The sequence below is a fragment of the Patiria miniata genome, unplaced genomic scaffold (genome assembly GCF_015706575.1).
Source record: "Patiria miniata isolate m_02_andy unplaced genomic scaffold, ASM1570657v1 HiC_scaffold_17, whole genome shotgun sequence".
Taxonomy (NCBI): domain Eukaryota; kingdom Metazoa; phylum Echinodermata; class Asteroidea; order Valvatida; family Asterinidae; genus Patiria; species Patiria miniata.
Genome location: NW_024037055.1, coordinates 5,158,693 through 5,180,631, shown reverse-complemented (window position 1 = coordinate 5,180,631; position 21,939 = coordinate 5,158,693). Strand labels below are relative to the sequence as shown.

At 41.2% G+C, this 21,939-nt stretch overlaps 2 protein-coding genes across 2 annotated transcripts in view; one reads left to right on the top strand and one right to left on the bottom strand.

The window, feature by feature from the left end:
• The first annotated feature begins 794 nt into the window (after window positions 1–794).
• LOC119723992 (serpin B8-like) lies at window positions 795–2,869 on the top strand. The gene has a single exon (XM_038194914.1). The coding sequence runs from the start codon at window positions 795–797 to the stop codon at window positions 2,130–2,132; it is 1,338 nt and encodes a 445-aa protein (XP_038050842.1). The 3' UTR covers window positions 2,133–2,869.
• Window positions 2,870–6,318: 3,449 nt separating this feature from the next.
• LOC119723589 (BRCA2-interacting transcriptional repressor EMSY-like) overlaps window positions 6,319–21,939 on the bottom strand; it is a 26,130-nt gene continuing 10,509 nt past the window's right edge. Inside the window, exons 11-23 of the mRNA XM_038194316.1 lie at window positions 21,055–21,252; window positions 19,586–19,707; window positions 18,051–18,266; window positions 17,011–17,104; window positions 16,136–16,276; window positions 14,805–15,077; window positions 12,896–13,440; window positions 12,257–12,437; window positions 10,769–10,919; window positions 9,917–9,999; window positions 8,661–8,740; window positions 7,738–7,902; window positions 6,319–6,874 (exon numbers count right to left, since the gene is read on the bottom strand). Coding sequence (XP_038050244.1) covers window positions 6,785–6,874; window positions 7,738–7,902; window positions 8,661–8,740; window positions 9,917–9,999; window positions 10,769–10,919; window positions 12,257–12,437; window positions 12,896–13,440; window positions 14,805–15,077; window positions 16,136–16,276; window positions 17,011–17,104; window positions 18,051–18,266; window positions 19,586–19,707; window positions 21,055–21,252 — 2,339 coding nt within the window. The 3' untranslated portion in view covers window positions 6,319–6,784. The remainder of the gene's footprint in view (window positions 6,875–7,737; window positions 7,903–8,660; window positions 8,741–9,916; window positions 10,000–10,768; window positions 10,920–12,256; window positions 12,438–12,895; window positions 13,441–14,804; window positions 15,078–16,135; window positions 16,277–17,010; window positions 17,105–18,050; window positions 18,267–19,585; window positions 19,708–21,054; window positions 21,253–21,939) is intronic.

Genomic DNA, 21,939 nt, shown 5'->3' with positions numbered 1-21,939 from the left:
AAATTGCCTCAGATCGCACCACAGAGCATTTAGAATCCAAAATTTTTCGGGGCCCTTAAGTTGGCCCCGAACCCCACGCCGTAATTTTTTTGACCCACTGTTTTGGGGGACCAAATTTTTTTTTGGCCCCCCAAAAAATTGTGTTCTCGATCCGCCCTTGAATGTGATGACAGAATGATCGGACACTATTATTTCAATGCTTTGTCTTTAGATGCGAAAAATCAAAGTGCACCACGTTAGGGGCCACGCCATGAAAGGGGATACCTAACATCCTGTGTGTGTTTGCATTTATATCAGGAAATTTAACTCTGAAATGAAACTGGAGCTCTTTGTTGGAAAGTTCTATTAATAGTTATGTGACCATGACTTTAGCTTTCCGTTTCAGAAAATGCGTTTCCTTTTATTGTCCCTCCCCCCCGAAAAAAAGTTTCAGGATGTAAAATGAGGTTTGTGTGCATCAGGTTGTGGATGCTAAACGTAAATTATTTGAAAAAAAAGTTATTGTTTATCTCTTATATTAAATTAATGAAGACATTTTTAATTGTTTTGGTTTTGAATGAAACGAAGAGAGTGCAAGGAAGCGTTTGGTTGAACCATAGATCAAGAACCCCATGGTTGAAGTGCTCAACTGCAATTGTGAACAGTCATTTTATCTTTAATGGAAACATTTATTCACCGTTGCATTGTCATGTCCAATTTACATCTTATGCTAAACTCACATCATCGACGGACAAGCGATTATATAAGGCTTCTCCAATTTCGAATTCTCATTTCCAGCTCAATCTACTGATACCATGGCAACCCAGGTGTCAGATGTCGGCCTAGCTCAAGATGCTGCCAAGGCTATTAACACCTTTGCATTTAGTCTCTTCCGAGTGTTGACTGAGGGAGGAAGCTCCAACAACAACATCTTCTTTTCTCCTATGAGCATCTCCACTGCACTCGCTATGACCTTCATGGGGGCACGTGGTGAGACAGCAAGCCAGATGAGTCAAGTACTTCACTTCAACATCTTAGAAGAATCTGTTCTTCATCAGTCATTTGCTGACCTGAGAGCTCTGATTTTCAGTCCTGAAGCTTCCGCTGGTGAGACAGCAAGCCAGATGAGTCAAGTTCCTTCCTCCAAAAGCTCAGAAAAATCTGCTCCTCATCAGTTATTTGCTCGCCTTCGGGCTCGGTTTTTGCGTCCTGCAACTCCTTGCACTCTGGTAGCTGCCAACAGATGCCAACGTCCTGCAACTCCTTGCACTCTGGTAGCTGCCAACAGATTGTTTGGTCCGAAGGGTTTGGATGTCTTTGCGACATTTGTTGACGACAGCAAGAAGTACTACGGAGCCAGTATGGAAATTCTTGATTTCATTGGTGATGGGGAAGGTTCTCGTCAACACATCAACTCCTGGGTGGAGAAGCAAACTGCAAACCGCATCAAAGACTTACTTGCTGCAGGATCAATCGATGATATGACTCGCTTGGTGCTGGTCAATACTATCTACTTCAAAGGAGATTGGGCGGCCAAGTTTGATTATCAGGACACAAATTTTAATGGGAAGTTCCGTACTTTGGGTGGGTCCGAGAATGTTACCATGATGCACCAGACAGAAAAGTTCAACTACGCTCGTGACGATTCCGTGAGCAGTTCCATCCTGGAGCTACCTTACCTCAAGAATGAAGTGAGCATGTTCATTGTGTTACCTGATCAAGTGGATGGGCTGGCTGATCTGCAGAAGAAGTTGAGTCAAGAGAAGATTGACTCTTGGGTGACGGAAGCTCGTATGCGTGACAGCCCTACTGTCATGGTGTATCTTCCAAGGTTTAATCTGGAGCAGGACTTTGTCTTGAATGATGTCTTGAGGAAGATGGGTATGAATGATCCATTTGATGTTGCCAAGGCTGACTTCTCAGGGATGACAGGAGACAAAGATGTCTTCATATCCAAAGCGATCCATAAGGCTTTCTTAAAGGTGAATGAAGAAGGGAGTGAGGCAGCAGCAGCTACATCTTGGTTAATAAGTAAGGGTCTCTCTTATGGACCTCTAGAATTCATGGCAGATCATCCATTCTTGTTGTTTATATATGACAATAAATCCGGAGCAGTTCTGTTTATGGGACAGCTGTGCCAACCAGAACAGTAGACTTTAATTGTGTGGCGAAGTACGGAGAACTGTCAATGACTGTAGAGCTGGTGTCTTGAACTACCTAAACTAAAGAATACTTGATTGATAATGCACCTATACATGTACATGTATATATAATCTTCTGAACAAAAAAATGTTCCCGTACAATTGGTATACTAAACAAAGTATAACAAAACATAAAGATGGAATAAGCTCCTGTTCTTGAACTGTTGCTTTTTGCTTTTAGTTTGTGGAGAAGTTACATGTAAGGACTTCAGGTAAGAGATTTTGTCATGTTGAATTGATAAATATAATCTTCTGAACAAAAAAATGTTCCCGTACAATTGGTATCCTAAACAAAGTATAACAAAATATAAAGATGGAATAAGCTCCTGTTCTTGAACTGTTGTTTTTTGCTTTTAGTTTGTGGAGAAGTTACATGTAAGAACTTCAGGTAAGAGATTTTGTCATCTTGAATTGATAAAGCAATTAATTTTGTTTTGTTGCTAGGGGATGGACAGTGAAACAAAAAGTGTACCACAGAAGCTCGTAATGAATACAACATTAATAACATTATTCACAGATTCTACATGTATATAAAAATATGGATGTTTATGATCATGAAATATTTGAATTGCGACTGACAGACTAATGTATTTGCAACAGGCGTTTATTTCAGCGTGGCACATATTTGAGATGTGAAATGAGGTTATAATAATGAATACAGAAAGTTGGATAAATTTATGAATACTTGAGTTGCAAGGGTGGGGTGGTGGGAGGGGGGCCTGGTACCATATTTCAATGGGGACGCTGTTCAAATTCGACGATTATTTAACACTAGATTACAGAATGGTGTACCGTATTTTGAACCGGCGGACATTATACCAGTATAATTGGGGGGGGGGGGGGGTGTCACGGGGGGGGGGGCGGGGGATTTCGACTTATTTTTTTAGGAATTTGTACGATAATTTTTTTTTGACCAAAAGAAAGTCCCCCCTTAATACTTTTTTGTCTAACTCAAAAACTACTGGGCACATTTTGCTCAAATTACGACTGATCAGCATAGAAATTCCTTAGCAATCCAGCCATACTCCTACTTTGCTACTGCTTATTGGTAACCATTGGTAGTACATGAAACATGTTAACAGTGAACCGCGCCCGTCGGTGATTGAGCGGTATTAACAAAATGTGTGGGTGTGTATGTGTGGACAAGCATTACATTCACTGTGTGGACTTCCGAACAAAAGATGTCCACATAAACCAGGTAGCAGCGACGTTGTGTGGACTTGCCCACGTCCACACATGGTTTTTCCCCTCTGAAAAACAGGTTTAGAGACATTTTTGGGTTAGGTTTATCGGTGGCAAATTGAAGACAAACACTAGAGGGAAATAGAGAAAAAAACTGGGTTGAAAGAGTTTTCACAGTTGGAGTAAAATGAGTTTTTTCACTGTTTTTTCTTAACTACACGAAAACAAAGGAATGCTCACACTAGGTATGTTAAACAAACGTGTGTGTGTGTGTGTGGGTGTGTGGGGGGGGGGGGGGGGCGTCAGGAATTCTTTCCATCTGGCGTAGTAAATTGCACGAATAACTCAGTCCCTTCAAGGCAAAATGCGATTGTTCTGAGGCATTTCTTAAAATAAACCATGAACGTTACGATTTACGTTTACATACCTGAGAAAGCATCGAATCGGATTCGGAGTTCGCAGCCGCTGCACCCTGACTCGGCCCGGCATCCACGGCTGATCATGACACTCGGACGCGCCTGGTCCTAATTCCGTTGTCAAAGGATGCGTCCAGTTGCACGAGGCGACGTTTCTTTAGGGGCGGGGACGTTGGAGAGGACCGGCTTCCACTTCCAGCTTCTCCATGGTGCCTTTCTGCCCTCCGTTAGGGGCCCAGGCGGGAACGTGGTTCCGCAACTCGGGGGGCGGCTCTCGGAATTATTCTGGATCGCCCCAACTGTCCGTGATCGGAGGGCTCGATCCGAAGCATTTCACGGAGATCTTGAAATTGGTGCACAGCATACTAAAAAGGGGGCTAGCTCCCTCATTGACGCTTCCACACTGAGCATCTGCGTTCTCCTCCATTGGGTCAAACATTATTCTCCATTATCGTAGAAATTAAAGGCGATATAAACCGTTCAAAACTGAAGTGTGAGAAAGCATGGGAAAGTGCATCGAATTTGATCCGTAGGGCACGCCCTAATACGCAAAGCGACCGAGGCGCTGTGCACTGATGCATTACTACTCCTCGGCTTAACGCAAAGCCCCATTCTGAATATTGAGGCCGCAATGAATTTCGTTACATATAAAATACCCTGATTTGAATAGCACTAACCTAAGCAAACGTCAGCGACGTGGAATCGTATCCTGCACGGACAATCTTTGTGATAAACACAAGGGCATTCCTTGAAACAGAAACGGGGGACACTGAAGCGGAAATAAATCTGTGTTATGCAGCCCTTGACTAATGCTAGGTTCACACATTCCCGATTTTTAAGATTAACAATTCTTGAGTAAATCGGGGAATATGGTTCTTGGCTGCCTCGGGATGATTGTTCCTTTGTTCGGTGAAGGTTCGTTGAAGATCGGGAAGCTTTTCTTTCAATTTTGATACTTATTTTTGAAGTTGCAATCACTTAAAGCTACGCCGCTGCGCCGCTGGACCGAATGGCTAAATTGTGCGAACGAATTGTTAAATCGTGCGAAATACTGGAAAGATTTCCATATAAGAAGTTAGCAATTTCATGTCATCAAAGTCAATTTGAGCAGTGAGAAAATACAAGCATTTTCTTAGAAAACACTTAGAATTTTTCAGTCCACTCTCATAGGGTTTGTACACAGGGTGTCGAGTGAACTTCTTATATGGAAATCTTTCCGAAATACTCAATACTGGGAACGAATCACGACGTAGTAAACCGTGCAAATCGATTAAGCAACGGGCCCAAAACGTTTCCCCTCTACATTCCCTCTGCTTCCCAGGTTTCGTACCTATGGGACCCTAGAACACATTCCGGTTCATTTTTTTTGTACGGATGTGCTTTTCAAATGAAAAATTTCCCCGAAAATGTGGGGTAAAATCATTCAAAAATGGATTTTTTCTTTTCGAACTTATGGATTTAGCGAGCCCCAGACCTTTACCGAAGAAGAAACTTTCGCCGAAAATTTGGGAGCTGAGATGGTATTTGGAATGTCTCATTGGCCCAATGAGCAGGGTAATAATGATGTAGCGCCTCGAGCACCAACATGCGCTATACAAATACCCATTATTATTTAATACTTATTGTAGTACACTCGACTGAGCTAGCGGGAACAGTTGTCTTTAAAAAGTTAAATGCGCTTTGGGTCAATACTTTAAAGACATCATATGCAAATAAGGTACAAAGATAGCCTCATCCGGGGAAATAGCAAAATTCATGCAACTTTAATATATTTTTTTTACAAGTTATAATAAGACTAACTACAAGTTGAAATTGTTATCTCACAATTCACTGAGGTTAACTTTTTGTAAATATGACAAAGTTAACAAAAACAAAACTCACAATTACTGTGTCGAATATTAAAGCCATCTCAATGTAGTTTGACGTATAAACGTTGACTTTCAAGTGACTTAGAGCAATGATTAATCACCAAAGAAAACTGCATCAACATGGCTTGCAATAAATACAGCGTGTGTCAATAAAAATGTAGCAGTCAATCCAAAAGTATTAAAAATACTAGCACTCACTTTTTGCTAAACTGTCTTTATCCCATCTCATTTGGACACCCCAGTCCAGAGATACAGCTAATTAAAGGGAATATACATGTACATCATTTGCTTTTGCTGTAATTTTCAGAAATGGATGGAATTGGGGGGTTGGAAATATATAGCAAATATAATTACACTGACTTTTTTGAGGTTTTGGGTTCGAAAATGCTATAAAAACCAAGAAAACCAATCATTTTCCTGTAGTCTGGCTCCCTGACTCCATATAAGAAGAAACAGAGCAGTTTACATACATTGGGGAATTGTAAGGTCAGGGAACCAGTCTAGCTGGCTTGTACCCGTTCATAGGTGTGTAATCGATTGCAAACAAGTGCGATGGTCAATTGGGGCCAGTATTTGAAAAAAAGCCAGTTTTTTTCCAACGCTGGTCGGTTTGCAAATGTTGTATTTTCCCTTTAAATGGAAGGGACTTTTCGGATTATCTGCAGACTCTAATTTTTTTTGGGGGGGGGGGGTTTCAATGGTCCGGAAATAAGCCACAAGAGCAACTAAGAAGTGTAGTCGTTTTTATGAATGAGAAATATATCAAACTACAGAATGGTGTATAACAAATGTATAACAAATGTATAACAAATGTACAAGGACGTTGGCTGCACACTATCTACGGCTGTATAAATGCGTGTGTGGCGTGTTTTGTCTGCCAAAGTACCAATGTTTATAATGCTTTCACTGGCCAAAAATGTGTCCACAGAACCAATGATTCACTTTCTATCTTCAACTTGTTATGATTCTTACAAATAATCTATTTGTAAAGAGGTTTTAAATGTTGGGCTTAAACTGAGGGGGAGGGGAGGGGGCAAGAAAACAATTTTATTATCCTCATCCAAGATGTTCAGATTATTTAAGATGTTGCACAGGCAAGTTAAAAACCACACAGCCAGATTTGATATGAGGAAGATATCTATTTGAGAATAATTGCTCTTGCGGCGCTGGACTTGCTCTTGTCAGTGTGTTGATCATCTACTGGTACTTTCAGCTTTTTAGGAGACGGCTACGTAAACAAAGGAAAAACGAAACCAAGTAAACCCTCAACGGCACTGGATGTTACTACGACAACATTTGCTTGAATAAATGAGAGCTGGGGGGGGGGAATTAGTGGTTGAGCTAGGTGGGGCAGAAGGGGGTAGTGAGAGCTAGATTGACTTGGGAGGGGCAGGAGGGGGTAGTGACAGCTAGACTGACTAGGGTGGGGCAGGAGGGGGTAGTGACAGCTAGACTGACTTGGGTGGGGCAGGAGGGGGTAGTGCTAGCTAGATTGACTTGGGTGGGGCAGGAGGGGGTAAGTGACAGCTAGACTGACTTGGGTGGGGCAGGAGGGGGTAGTGGCAGCTAGACTGACTTGGGTGGGGCAGGAGGGGGTAAGTGACAGCAAGACTGACTTGGGTGGGGCAGGAGGGGATAAGTGGTAGCAAGACTGACTTGGGTGGGGCAGGAGGGGGTAGTGCTAGCTAGATTGACTTGGGTGGGGCAGGAGGGGGTAGTGACAGCTAGATTGAATTGGGTGGGGCAGGAGGGGGTAGGGACAGCTAGACTGACTTGGGTGGGGCAGGAGGGGGTAGTGACAGCTAGACTGACTTGGGTGGGGCAGGAGGGAGTAGTGACAGCTAGACTGACTTGGGTGGGGCAGGAGGGGGTAGTGACAGCTAGACTGACTTGGGTGGGGCAGGAGGGGGTAGTGACAGCTAGACTGACTTGGGTGGGGCAGGAGGGGGTAAGTGACAGCTAGACTGACTTGGGTGGGGCAGGAGGGGGTAAGTGACAGCTAGACTGACTAGGGTGGGGCAGGAGGGGGTAGTGACAGCTAGATTGACTTGGGTTGGGCAGGAGAGTTAGGGTATGGACAGATCCTCTTACCTTCTCCCAGCGTTCCACCAACTTGCTGTACTCTGCCGTGTAGAACTGAAACACCTCTTCGCAATCTCGCCTGATCTCGTGGCCAGGAGGGTTGTACTGTACACAGTTGTTGTGTACCAACGTCATGTCGCTATGGAAACCCACAAAATCATCATACTGTCCACTCTGAATAGAAAGAAATTATACAAAAAAAACCATTACCGCTGACTTTTTTTAAAGATCAAATTGCACTGGGCGACCCCGCTTTCATCTCTTAATAAAATGTATTGATATAATTTGTGGTCACATTGTGTACAATTGTTTAATATTGTTCGAGGGTAAGTTGTCATAAAAACAACATTTGTCTTTCCGTGACACAGATAATTACATGAAGGAACTGAAATGTACCTTATTGCGCAACAATTGTTTTTTTTTTTTTTACAAAATATTGTTATTTAGAAAGAGCACTTCAAAGTAGGATAAAAATGTCCACACAACCATCCTTTAAACATTGGGCATTTTTGTATTATTCTTGCGAGAACAGATTTCGGGGGTCACAACTTTGACTCTCAAAAATCGGGCCGTTGGGTGCTAGTATTGTATCCTGCCGCACATGTTTCACTAGTGCATCGCATTTTGCGGACGTGCGAGAAACAACATTTGTGTTTTGGTGCTGTGTGTATTAAGTGTCACACACACAACGTGTACCGTACACGAATGGACACGGCTAGAAAAGGTATGCGTTTGCCGTTAAATGTCCGCCGCATCAGAAGTAAACAATCAGGTTTTTTTTTCTTTTCTCGGTAAGGTAAGACATTAGGTTAGTTGCCTTTTAACCAGACCTTTGAAATAGGATAACAATCCAGAACAAATTTTTTTCAGGAGATTTGAAAGGTGGACCTCAAATTACCAAAAGGACTATCTGAGACAATAAGATCAAATACCTCTAGTTTCCTTTTAACTGTTCCGAAGTCCATTGGATTCTTGATGACTCGACTGTAACCAGGTGCTTCAGCTACTGCCACTAACAAAAATTAATAAAATGTTTAGTGAATAAAAACGAAAACAATCAATACAAACAAAATGAGCATCCATGTCACTGAATATTTGTTGGATTCCCCCCCCCAATATTTTAAACCTCATAATTCATAATTTTATCTCAACAAGGTGAGTAAAAAAATAAGAAAACCTGATTGGCGTCCCCTATTTTGTACAGAAGTTCTGCATGTAGCGCTTTACAGATCCAGGATATGAAAGCCCAATTAATAAGCTTTCTTTTAGTACAAAATCATTGAAATCACTCATGTACTTTTTGAGTTTTGATATTTTGAAAACAAACACAGTTTTAAATTTTAAGGTGATATTTCAGTAAAATGAATCCACGTCGTATCATGAAAACGATATCAGAAGAATATCATGTCTCCGGGTAGCCAAGTAGAAGGCAGGGCAAGACTATAAACTCTTGACATTATATAGCATGTTGTTTTAACATTATAGGTAGAAGGTGTTTAATAAAGGTTACAATAAGTGGCCGTTCTCATGGTTATGAGAGTGTTCTGATGCGTTTTTTTATATGAATGAAGTGGAAATAAAATGAGGAAAATGAAAAATGAAAAAATAAATATATATATATTGATGACCTTCTAAGAGTGTTTTAGGCCAAAGAAAAAAGTCTCCGGTTTCTGGTATGCGCACGCGTCGCCGTAGCCATGCGCATCGGCAAAATGAAAAAAAAAATTTTTCAATGAAAGATGATATCTCAAAACCGCCAAACTCACTGGTTTGACTGGAATCCTGCTGCTGCACAATTTTAACGTGTTTTTAGATGGGGTTATGATCGAGAATAAGCTTTATGTGGCCTCTCTGGACTCCCATATATTTGCACTAAGTTTAGTCGGGCACCATTTGCAGTCATCAGCTGACATTTGAGGCAAAAAAAAAATCAGGTAAAAAAAAAAAAAAGGCGCGTCGCCGCACCACTTTTTTGGCAAGCTCCATACCTGAAACCGGAGACTTCTGTTTTTTGGCCTTAGTTTAATGTAACAATGGACATGAAACATAATGGCGTCAGTCTTTGTTTAGTTGTGCGCTTTCCTAGTGGGAGCCAGGTAGGGGCGATTGGCTGGTGTCCCAACCTGGCTCCCGTAGGAAAGCGCACATGTAAACAAAGCGTGACGTCATTATGTCTGAGGTCTATTACCTGGTCTGGTAAACCAAGAAGCTGCATTCAAATCTCCTTTTGATCGATTGGCTCCTCTGAATCGCATCACCCTCTGCAACAAACTGAAACGCATTCAACATATAATTTACATTTACCTGCGACTTGCACGAACGACAACCATAATGTTACATTATGGACCACTCGACAGTTGACTTGACACAGCTAGACATGGTCTAGGCTCATTGTTAGAAAGTGTTGGCCCTTATCCTAACACAAAACCCGAGACAAACTTAATGGGCCCATGAAATGTAATTTTAAATGCAATCCTTGCAAATTCACCTTTGTGTCCCATTTAACATTATTTTTAGTTTTCGTTTTGCCATTTTCAAGGGTTTTGGATGCCTTTTTATAGGATTTTATGCTGATACAAATTTCCATATTCTTGAACAAAAGTGTTTTTTTTTTAGGCCGAAACCTCAATGTTACAGCTATTTCAGCACCAAAAGTTGTCAGAATTTTGGATATTTTGCTGTTGTAAATTTTCTTTTATTTGGTGATTCTTTGTTGTGTCACAATATGGCAGTAAGCCTATGAGCAAACATTTTCTCACAAATGTTTTCAATGAACAACGTTTGGGTTCACTTTTGGAAAAAAAACACCTAAACTGTACTGAACAGTGTCTTCCTGAAATAACATCACGGCAACATCGCCCTCAGTTGTCCGGAAAAGCATGGAAAATTTTACATCTTTTAAAAAGTGAACATTTCAATGAAATTAACAAGAAGAAAAGCCAAATAGTTTTCATACATATCAGAGGAGTGGAAAGTTGCACAAAATGTGTTCCTAAGAAAAAAAATCATCTCATGAACCCTTTAAAACCGGTTGTCTTACTTGAATGCTGCCCTCGCCCAGCTAGACATACTAGTTGGGCCAGGCTCTTCATCGATGGGTGCTGGTGCCTTACGCTTGCGATTACTAATTCGAACGCCCTGTGTCTCCTCAGATCCGGACCCAGCGCTCGTGGTAACGTTAGGACTGTTTCCTGCAAAAGATAACAAGGAATCAATTTCACAGGTAGTTCAGATGACTATTATGGTGAAAAAACCTTTCTTTGATTGGGTAATTCTGCAAACTATGGTTTAAAAATTACAATATCAACAAGCGAATGTGGCATCACAGGTGATGTTTTGATGTTGTAGAGAATGTTGAAAATACAAGATACTTTACACACTGTCATGCCGTGAATCCTCTTTTTACCAGAACACCTGAGTATGGGCTCCGTGCGCCGACGAAAGAGGGCGCCCTTTTACCTAGCAACGACGTCCCATGGGCGGGTCATTTCGTTGGTTGATGCGCACCGTTCCTTGTGTGTGACAAATGGACACCAGGGGATTTGTACTACGTACACGCAGTGGCCGCGCTTCGCAGCAAATGATGAATTGCAGTCAGGCAAGATGGCGTCGGTTGGTCACCCCCAACTGTACTCTCTTTGCCGGTGAGGGGGTACTTGTGAACGGAGCGGATAGAGCTTTTATTCGGGTTTTCTAACCAGGATTTCTGTCTTCTATTATCTCAAGCTGTATTCCCCTTGGGGGAGTTTACTGCAGGACGAATGCCCACACCAGCAGGGAAGAATTAGTTTTGCTTGACTGAATGACATGTGGTTCATCATGCCCAAACTTTTTAAACACATGCAGATTTTCAAAAAATCAACAGCCAACATTTGTGAATGTGATGCGATATAATGAGTCGTTTGTCGACCCTGGTTATTTTTTTTTTACAGATTTGAAAAGAGCACAATGTTAGCATTACTGCTGTGAAAACCGCATGCTGGTACTATCTTTAGTTCAAAAATTATGGAAGTTGGAACACCAAGAGATGTGATGAAGTGATGTGATGAAGTGGCCCTATTTTGGCCTGCATCTCAAAATGAAAGTTCCCAACAAACGACTCATTTAGCTGGATCGCATCACAATTGTTTTTATCAAGTAATGACTTCTTCGTTTCTGTGGTAATTTATTGTTGTCAGTACAAAGCCGTAAGCCAATTAGCAAACTTTTCTCACAAATGTTTTCAATGAATACATTTTGGGTTCACAATTTGAACAGAAAACCCCTAACCTGAACAGTGTCTTCCTGAAATTTTATCACAGCAACAGCGCCCTCAGTTGTCTGGAAAAGCATGGAATTTGTTTACTGTTTTAACGAAGTGCACTTTCAATCAAATTAACCAAAAAAGGATTGTCAAATAGCTTTTATACATTTAACAGGAGTAGGAAGTTGCACAAAATGTGTTCCTCAAAAAAATGTATTTTAAGGACCCTTTAAACTGACAGTACCCTAACAATCTTGGCCCTATGAGTAAACAGACCATTCTTACCTTTCATCTTGACCGGACTGGTCTCGGGGCTTGTTGTATCATTCTGTTTATCGTCTTCAACATCTTCATCGTCTTGAAGTCTCTGACTGGTGAAATCTTCTAACTTCATCTGTGAAATGTCAACAGAGCTGGATTCCATGACGACGCTAGCGCCTCCTTTCTGACCAGACATCTCAAAATCCTAAAAAAGAAAAAAAAAGAAGGACATTCAAAATACGTCTCACTAAATCAACTTCGGTACCTAATCAGTCAGACAGTGTACACTTACTAACACAAGCTCAAAGTAACTACGAGGCGAGTCAAAAAGAAAGTGACAAAATGAGCAAAAACAAATAAACAAAATATGTGGTTCGCTCCTTTCAATAAAAATAACATCTAGGGATAAAGTACATACAATTGACTAGTAAACGTGAAGATTTCACGTAATTTGCGTACTACAGTCACAAGTTATGTCAATTAAAAAAAAAAACATCACAAAATTCGACTGTTCACCAATGATCATTTACCGTCCAAATACCATGAAACAAGGGCGTTTTTCTGCCTCCATGAATGAACAAAAATTTGCACAGGGAAAAGACAAAAAATCACCATCATTATTTCAGAAAAAAAAAAAATAAAAAAAAAAATTGTTCTACTTACCGGTTTGTTTCTCCAGGGTGATAATGCTGTGTCGGCTGCAACACTCGAGCCGGATGCTCCATCAGACCATTTACTAACAGGTGTCGATTGGGCAGGTGTCAACAGCGATTTACCTGCGGACACTCCAGTAAGCGATTGAAAGGAATCGGCAGACTGTCCAGTCACTTGGGATTGAGACGACGGGTCACCTTGACTCTGCCCCTGACCCTGTAAGCCCTCGCTTTCTAAGAATTGTTCAAACTGATCCACAAATGATGACACATCCTCCGACGAAACGTTAACTCGTTCCGAGACGACGCCTTGATCCTCAACGGTGACTTGTTGCGATTCGTTGCCCTTCTGTAATTGTCCCTTGTTGGGAGGGCTAGCAGCTGGCACTGCACTGGGAGAACGTGTTCCTCCATCTTGTGAACTGCTCGTAGGCACTGCTTGCACCAGAGACAAGTCTTGTTTGGCTTGACAAAGGGTTTGGTTCTGTCCTTGGAGAGCTTTCTCAACTTCGGCGGTCGACGACGGAAGGCAGGATGCAGGGGAAGCTGGCTTGGCTGATGATGAGATAAAACAGAAGATTCAGTAAATCCATCCACAGAATACTTCCCTACAAAGTACCAGGAAAAAATTTGAAACTTCTCTTTGATTTGGGCTACTTCCAGACTAATTTCTAGCTCAACACCTTTTATTTGGGGGGGGGGAATCGTTAGGGGTGTTCTCTTTAGCTTTGCTGCAGCAGTGCAATTCTTAAATTTGGTCTTTGCAGTATGTAATAAATGTCTGGAAAAAAATATTTTAACCTTTTTCTTACCACATTGTTTTACCATGGCTCTCCCCAGAACCAATTTGTTTGCTCAGTCATATGCAAATCACTAAAGCGTGAAAAATGGACAACTTGAAAATTCACCTTTTTTCAAGCTAGATTTTCAATGCCAAGGAGTAATTAAAATCGAAGGTGTTGTGTGAAGTTTGTTTCTGGAACTTTACTCTTTTATGTGATGTAAAAATCAACGCCATATGCACACAACTATGAAAGTTATGCCCGTTTGTTGATCGGGTCCCAGGTATCATACTGCAAGCCAGTTCACCACATGACCAAATGGCACTCCATACCTCAAATTGTAAGTGGATACTTCTGAAGCACTTTCCTTACATTGTTGTAATGGTAACACTATGAATAAACTACACCATAAGGATCCAACAACACTGTATCAGCTGGTATATGGTTGATATATGGGCGGCCAAACATACCGACACGCCAGCTTGCTGAAAAGCAGTGAATAAATCCATGTTGAGGGTGTTCTGTTTGTGGTTTCCTGGTCAACTAAGGTCGCCTACGGTAAGGGGGGGGGGGGGTTTAAAGCTATAGTCCATCATTTGCAGCCATCCGAAAAGTAACTGGCGTAATTATTGTTGAAAAACAAACTTGGTTGAAAGATAGTAAGGGGACTAAACTCCCTGTGAAATTATTCTTTCTGGGAAGCTGTCATTTTGAAGTAATCAACGAAAGAAGGCATTTCCAACGGTGATTCTTAAGAAGCACCGTAGGAAAATTTAAATTAGTAGTTCGTTTTGTTATTCGGCGCAGCGCGCACCAGTATTGGAACGACGCACACGCGCGCGCGGTTGTTATAATTCGTCGGATCAGTGCGCGACGTCGCGTATAGCTGCAATTCAAAACAATTCAAAACATGATTCAGTAACTTTTGATTTGAAATTGAGATCTTAGAATGCTGTTTTTCTCGGAATGTACAGCTGAAGCTGAGCTGAAACTTCATCAAGTAAGTTGTTCAGTATCCTTCATTAGATTTTGAACACGTTTGTTGCTTCAAACGAACAAAATGCACTAATTACAAATGATGGACTATAGCTTTAATGGGAACTACATGTACTTCTAGACTGATTGCTGCATGAATACCTGGTCTATCAGACATCAATGCCTTCTTCAGTCGGCTCTGCATATTAGACAAAAGAGCCGGGGACGACCGACTAACGCCTTCGACCGGAGATCCGACCGTCGTCATATCTGTTGCATGATGGGATACTCTCGTCGTCAGTAACGGATGATGGGGTAATCTTGACGGAGCCGTTGTAAACTGAGTCGATGGCATGGCAGGAAACGAGGTGGACTTGGTCGTTGACTTGGATCCGATATGACTGAGATCTATCGTCTGGGAATGTTTCCGTGCATCTGTACAGGAATTCAGCCACAATTAACATGACTACTTTTAGAAGAAGTTTCTATTTTGGTTTCAAGTAAGCACCGTCTATATATCAATATTACTCGATAATTCGATATTATTTTGATATCTATATCGTCGATAGCAATTTGTTTGCTCATATTGAAATATCGAAAATATTGATATTGAGATATATATGAAATCGAAAATATCAAAATGTGTCAGATTATTGTCAAAATTAATCTCCCGTTTGTGCTTCTGATTTTTGTTTTAACATTTGCTGTATAAAGAAATAAAACTAGGCGGCAACATCATAGAATAAAACATCACGAAATGCCACGCTATGTGCTCTGCGTTTAATAGCTGGAATTCCCGGTCTCCCTAATGAAAAACCTCAAAAGAATTGCCCGTTTTGAACAAACTCTCCATGCTGAGATTTGTTTTAAAAGATTCAGCAATATGCTGCAGAAAAAACATGTTGGAAAATTGGAACTTAAGATTTTTTTTCTGCTTGACGAAGTTCCGTTGTCTGTAATTTTTCCACATTTTCTTTAACTTTTACATGGGATAATCGATATATTGAATATTCTCGATATTGGATTTCCGATATATCGATTGTTGAAAATTCTGTTATTGACGGTGCTTTGTTTCAAGTCCTGTTCAGAGATGCTTTAGCAGCATGCACGAATGCTTATGTGCAAACATACAAGGTGTCCTAAAAACTACACGAACCCTGAAAGGCCCATTCCTTTTCAGTTTTTGTCTTGCCATGATGACTGATAGCATTTTCACAACATGAAGGATTTTGCAAAGCTTACTTAACGCAGTACTGAAATTGAATAAGACAAGGAACTTGGTCACAGTGTCCAAAACTGTTGTTGCGATCAATTGACAATTGTGCAGTGATGCGTGACTGAAATCAAATGGGACTCATAGGGGTTGAGGCCAAGGCTTAGGAGTATCTGCACAACCAAACAGTTTCAAAATTGACCTCATGGTTTTGTAGTTATTTCAGAAATAGTCAGACAGACACTTTTTTGGGGGGACAAACTGTAGTAGACCGGTTTACCTGGATGTGATCTGAACTCCAGTAGCGCCTTGATTGCAGACGAAGCAGAGGAATTGGGCGGAGTTCCATCATAATCAATCCATTCACTATTGGGATGTGAGTAACCACTAAGAAGTCCTCGGGTCAAACTTCCTGGATAATCTATGAAGGGGGATCAAGAAGTAATACATTAACCCTATGGCCAAAAAAAAGTCTCCGGTTTCTGGTATGGAGCTTGCCCAAAAAGTGGTGCAGCGACGCGGCATTTTTTTTTTTTTTACCTGATTTTTTTTGCTTCAAATGTCGGCTGATGACTGCAAATGGTGCCCGACTAAACTTACTGCAAATATATGGGAGTCCAGAGAGGCCACATGGAGCTTATTCTCGACCATAACCCAATCTAAAAACACGTTAAAATTGTGCAGCAGCAGGATTCCAGTCAAACCAGTGAGTTTGGCAGTTTTGAGACATCATCTTTGATTGAAAAAAAAAACTTTTTCATTTTGCCGACGCACATGGCTACGGCGACGCGCGCGCATACCAGAAACCGGAGACTTTTTTGGGGGGGCCTAACCCCTTGGGTATCTTTACTAGAAAGTATCCTGAATCCACCAAAATCTACCAAATATGTCACGCCTCAAATGTTGGAGTTGGTGACTGCTCAATACTGAGGTTAGGGAACCAGACTACAAAAACCGGAATAATATTTATTTGTTTTTCCAACACCAAACTTTGAACAGGTAGGGGTGTAACAATATTTGCTATAAAATACTAACCCCCAAATCCCTCCATGCCTGAAAATTACAGCAAAAGCTGTAATAAAATATTTTGCTGTACCGGTGATAAAATATATTGCAATTGTGCAACTTGACAAGGAATTAACACATATAAGTTACCTCTGTTTTGTTTGCCAATTTGTACATCTTCCTTTGTCCCTGTATTCCCACTGCTCTGTGGTGTGCTTGGAGACCCAGATCCACCAGGACGTTTCTGCAATTAAGAGTGAACTTGTTATAATGTGTACTTGCAAGAAAGCAAATGAGCTGCTTTGGATCCATCCACGTTCAAATTCTTGGCTAAAAATCGCATCACTCCTTTAAGATTTAGCAACATGTCTAGATGCAGCTGATTCTAGCTGGCATTGGCCCAGAACGACTTAAATGTACAGGGTGAGTCAAAAAGAAAGCGACCTGGATTAATGGCTTTTTTTCTTAAAAGGCAATCAAATTTGATACACCAATGAAGTATGTCTTCAAAGAACATGTTCTGTCACTCATCTGAAAAAAAAAATTACTGAAATTGATACATGCTATCAGAAGTTATGCATTTTTTACTAAAAGAACCCATCATTGTTATAGCTGTCCATGGAATGCCATTGGAAGCTATTGAGCTGAGTGAGAATTACAGATTACACACAGGCATTCAAAATACAAATGAGATTTTAATCATTTAAGTCAAGACTGTGTCAGTATTTTTATTGTAAGATTGTGTGTTTTTGAATATAAGGAACAAGTCAACTCTTTGTTGCCCCTGAAAGTGATGGCGATTTTTGTCTGTTTTCTTTTGCAAGTTTTCGTTCATTAATGGAGGTGGGAAAACATTCATGTTTCATTGTATTTAATGGGTATTCATCAGTTCGTAGAACGGTAAATGATCAGTGGTGGACAGCTGAATTTTGTGATCTCTTTCTAAAAAATTGACATATCTTGGGAACGGAGAATGTAAATTATGTGAAATTTTCACAGTCACTAGTCAATAAAATGTACTTTATCCCTATACTATTTTAATGAAATAACAGCCGTAAACAATTTTTTTTTCCAATTCAGTTACTTACTTTTGGCTCACCCTGTATAACAATTTGAGTCATGTGATTTGACCCAACATCAACCTAAACCACCTGATGCAATCCAGAAAATCTAAGAACATCAGAGAATACCTGACTAGATGGAGCTCCGGGCGTTACCATGGTGATTGGACTTCTCATCCGTCTCGAGCCGGCAGATTTGACGGTGGTCATAGCGATACTGCTGGTACTTTGCGGCGAGGGAAAACGAATGCCGGTCGACATGAAGCTTGGAGCCGTGGTGGTAGTAGCAGCTGAAGGCACCATGGAGATTCTCGGCCGATGTAGGAGTGGACTCGTCATGTGTGCCTGCAAATTCATAATGTCATTAATAAGATTCTTGTGGAGTAGCTATTAACAGCCCATTAAACCCCTCCTTCTTAGAAATTCGTGGAAGTTGCGGGAGTGCACTGTTAGCGAATCATTTTTTTTGCGACATATGTGACCTGTTCTGTCAAAATCAGACTTTTCTGGGCATAAGGTCGAAAATGATAGTTTTACATATTGTTAACATATGTTCTTTTTCCTTTTAATAGGTGGTTTAATTTTTGAAACCGGTCATTCCTGGGCAGAGTTATGCTATTTTGAAGTTCAATGTGTTGAAAAGTAGAAAACGGAGAAAATGGCCACGAACGTCACAAAACAGTTATTTCTTTAACTGATATACCTTATCAAAATCATCAAAAATAGTATATGTAGAGTTCAAATTAGGGTTTCAAACTTTTATAAAATATTTTAGACATGTTCAGGATTACAAATATGCAAAAATTTGAAAATCGATAAAAATCACCCCCACAACGTTTTTTGGCCCTATCTCAATTTCAACCTCTGCCCAGAAGCGTCTGCTTTTGACAGAACAGGTCACATATGTTCTGATCGTACTTCTGTGCTTATCTGAAGTTAAGTTCAGTTCAAAAGTCAAGAGAGGGCGCACTTCCAGTAGGGCACAAGACGGCACTATTTAAACAGACAGATGCTATTTTGAGTACCAGCAACTCAAAATCGCTATATCGAACAACCGCTATTACAAACATTTTCTGTGGAACCAACGATGTTCGTTATAGCGGCGTTCCACTGTATTTACCTTTAAAGCTATGGTCCATCATTTGCAGCCATCCGAAAAGGTAACTGGCGTATTATTGTTGAAAAACATACTTGGTTGAAAGATAGTGGACTAAACTCCCTGTGAAATTATTCTTTCTGGCAAGCTGTCATTTTGAAGTAATCAACGAAAGAAGGCCTTTCCAACGGTGCGTCTTAAGACGCACCGTAGGAAAATTTAAATTAGTAGTTCATTTTGTTATTCGGCGCAGCGCGCGCAAGCATTGGCACGACGCACAGGCGCGCGCGGCTGCTATAATTCATCGGATCAGTACGCGACATCGCGTATAGCTGCAATTCAAAACATGATTCAGAAACTTTTGATTTGAAATTGAGATCCTAGAATGCTGTTTTTCTCGGAATACACAGCTGAAGCTGAGCTGAAACTTCATCAGGTTAGTTGTTCAGTATCCTTCATTAGATTTTGAACACTTCTATTGCATCAAACGAACAAAATTCACAAATTACAAATGATGGACTATATCTTTAAGTCGGTTATTTTACAGACACTTTGGGCAACAACTTACCTGAGGGCTCTTGGAGGGGTCTGAGGCAACTGCTTGGGATCCGTGGGAGTAGGATTTATGCATAATTACGCTGGGCTTACTGCTGATTATCTGCGTCATACTCGTCAAAGATGGACTGACATCTAAACACGACAATGACATGAAGTCTGGTTAAAGATTGTGTGTGTTAAGGGGAATCTGTCAAAAACATCCACAATTGTATCGTCGGTCGCACCACGAAGTGACATATCGTGTGCACGATGTCCATAGACGATGCGTCACTTCGCGGTGCAGCCGACGGCATGTATGTATATAAACACTGCAAAAAAAAAGAAAGTCCACACTCATAGGAGGGGTCATAATTTTGAATCGGATCATCTTATGATGACATCATATATATAGACCATTTGGGAATTTTGCTAGCTACATGTTGATACCCCGTTTGCTACCAAAGACTGTAAATTGTCCAAGATTGACAAGGGTTTATAAAAAATGATGCGGTGTTAAAAGTTGCAAATTTAAACACGACGCGAGGAGAAACTGCTAAGCGTAACCACACATGCCAGTAATAGGCCCCTGTCGACTGCACAGTGCCCGAACAAAGTGCAGGAAATTTAACTTCGCGTGCTCCCATGCATGCAAGCACTGTGCGATCGGTATTCCCTGCCGTTCGTTTCGGGCAGTGTGACATTGTGTGACAGCAGTTTCCACTCGCTTGCTCATTGAATTTACCGTCAACCGTGCCTGTGTATTAAAACAGCCAGTGCGTGCTATCATGTCCTCCGACGCGAACTGGTTATTTAAGGTTTCAAATTATTGAACAGTTGAGATTAAAACAGGGTGAACACGCCCAGTTGCTGCTGCATGCAGGAATACCAATATCAGGCTGGTTTGATTGTTTGTGTAGAATGTTGTTGAAATAATAATGAAAAATTCACATTTTGATCGGCTTGTACAAGTATATGCACAGCCCCAACTGTTGGGTGTATGCACTGCGTGCCTACTCCAACTCACAAGAAGCCGTTTGCAAATTAAATTTGAGTAACATCTAGTACCCTGACTTGCTCGAATGCTTGGCACATAATAACTTTCAATTCTCCAGACCAAAGAGATTGTTGCTATATCACGTGATTCGGGGCAAGCCTTATGCTAGCAACCCCCAGCTCCGGCATGGTCTGGTGTCTTTGTGCCATTCTCACCCATTGTGAGCAATGTATTGGTGCTGAGCGTCTCTTACGCAATTATGCAAGAGCTTCCCAGAATCATGTGATAAAGCAACAGTGTCTTTGGTCTGGAGAATTCAAAGTTAAAGCGTGCCAAGCATTATGAGTAAGTCAGTGTACCAGATGTTGTTCAAATGTAACTCACAAAGGGTAACGGTTATTCGCAAATGGCTTACTGTAGATCAGGGATATTTTTTCTTGATTAAATCTTAAAGAATAGGATAAGGGGGGGGGGGAGGGGTAGTTGTGTGCATGTGTACCACTTACTTGCAGTTGTCGTTGCTTTGATAGTTTGTACCATCTTTGGATTCATGACGTTCATCGCACTGCCGGGTACCAGTTTGGAGCCGACTGTACTCATGCTGCTCACTGTACCACTTGGCTTCGTTCGTATCAGAGGTGTCGTCATAGCAACGTGATGAGGTGAAATGCCCGCAGACGTTGTGCTGATTATGACCTTATGACCTTCAAAGGTTGATCAAAACAAACACTGAACTATGTTGACAAAGTCAAATCATTTCCAAGGGGGGAATTCGAAGGACGGCACAATTCTGGTCTCAAACACACAAGTGCATTTTGATAGCCAATACACACCTATTTTGGCATTGACACACCTACTTGTGCACTGATGCACCTATTTGGGCATTGATGCACCTAATGGGCATTGATGCACCTATTTGGGCATTGATGCACCTAATGGGCATTGATGCACCTATTTGGGCATTGATGCACCTAATGGGCATTGATGCACCTATTTGGGCATTGATGCACCTAATGGGCATTGACACACCCATTTGGACATTGACAAAACTATTTGGCCACTGACACACTTTTTGGGGCACTGATATACCTATTTAGGCATTGACATACCTATTTGGACATTGACACACCTATTTGGGCATTGACACACATATTTGGGTATTGACACACCAATATGGGCATTGACACACCCATTTGGACATTTACACACCTATTTGGGCATTGACAAAACTATTTGGCCACTGACACACTTTTTTGGGCACTGATATACCTATTTAGGCATTGACATACCTATTTGGGCATTGACATACCTATTTGGGCATTGACACGCCTATTTGGGAATTGACACACGTATTTGGGCATTGACACACCAATTTTGGCATTGACACAGGT

Coding starts and splice junctions, on each gene's coding strand:
- LOC119723992 (XM_038194914.1), top strand. CDS start 795: ATGGCAACCCAGGTGTCAGATGTCGGCCTAGCTCAAGATGCTGCCAAG.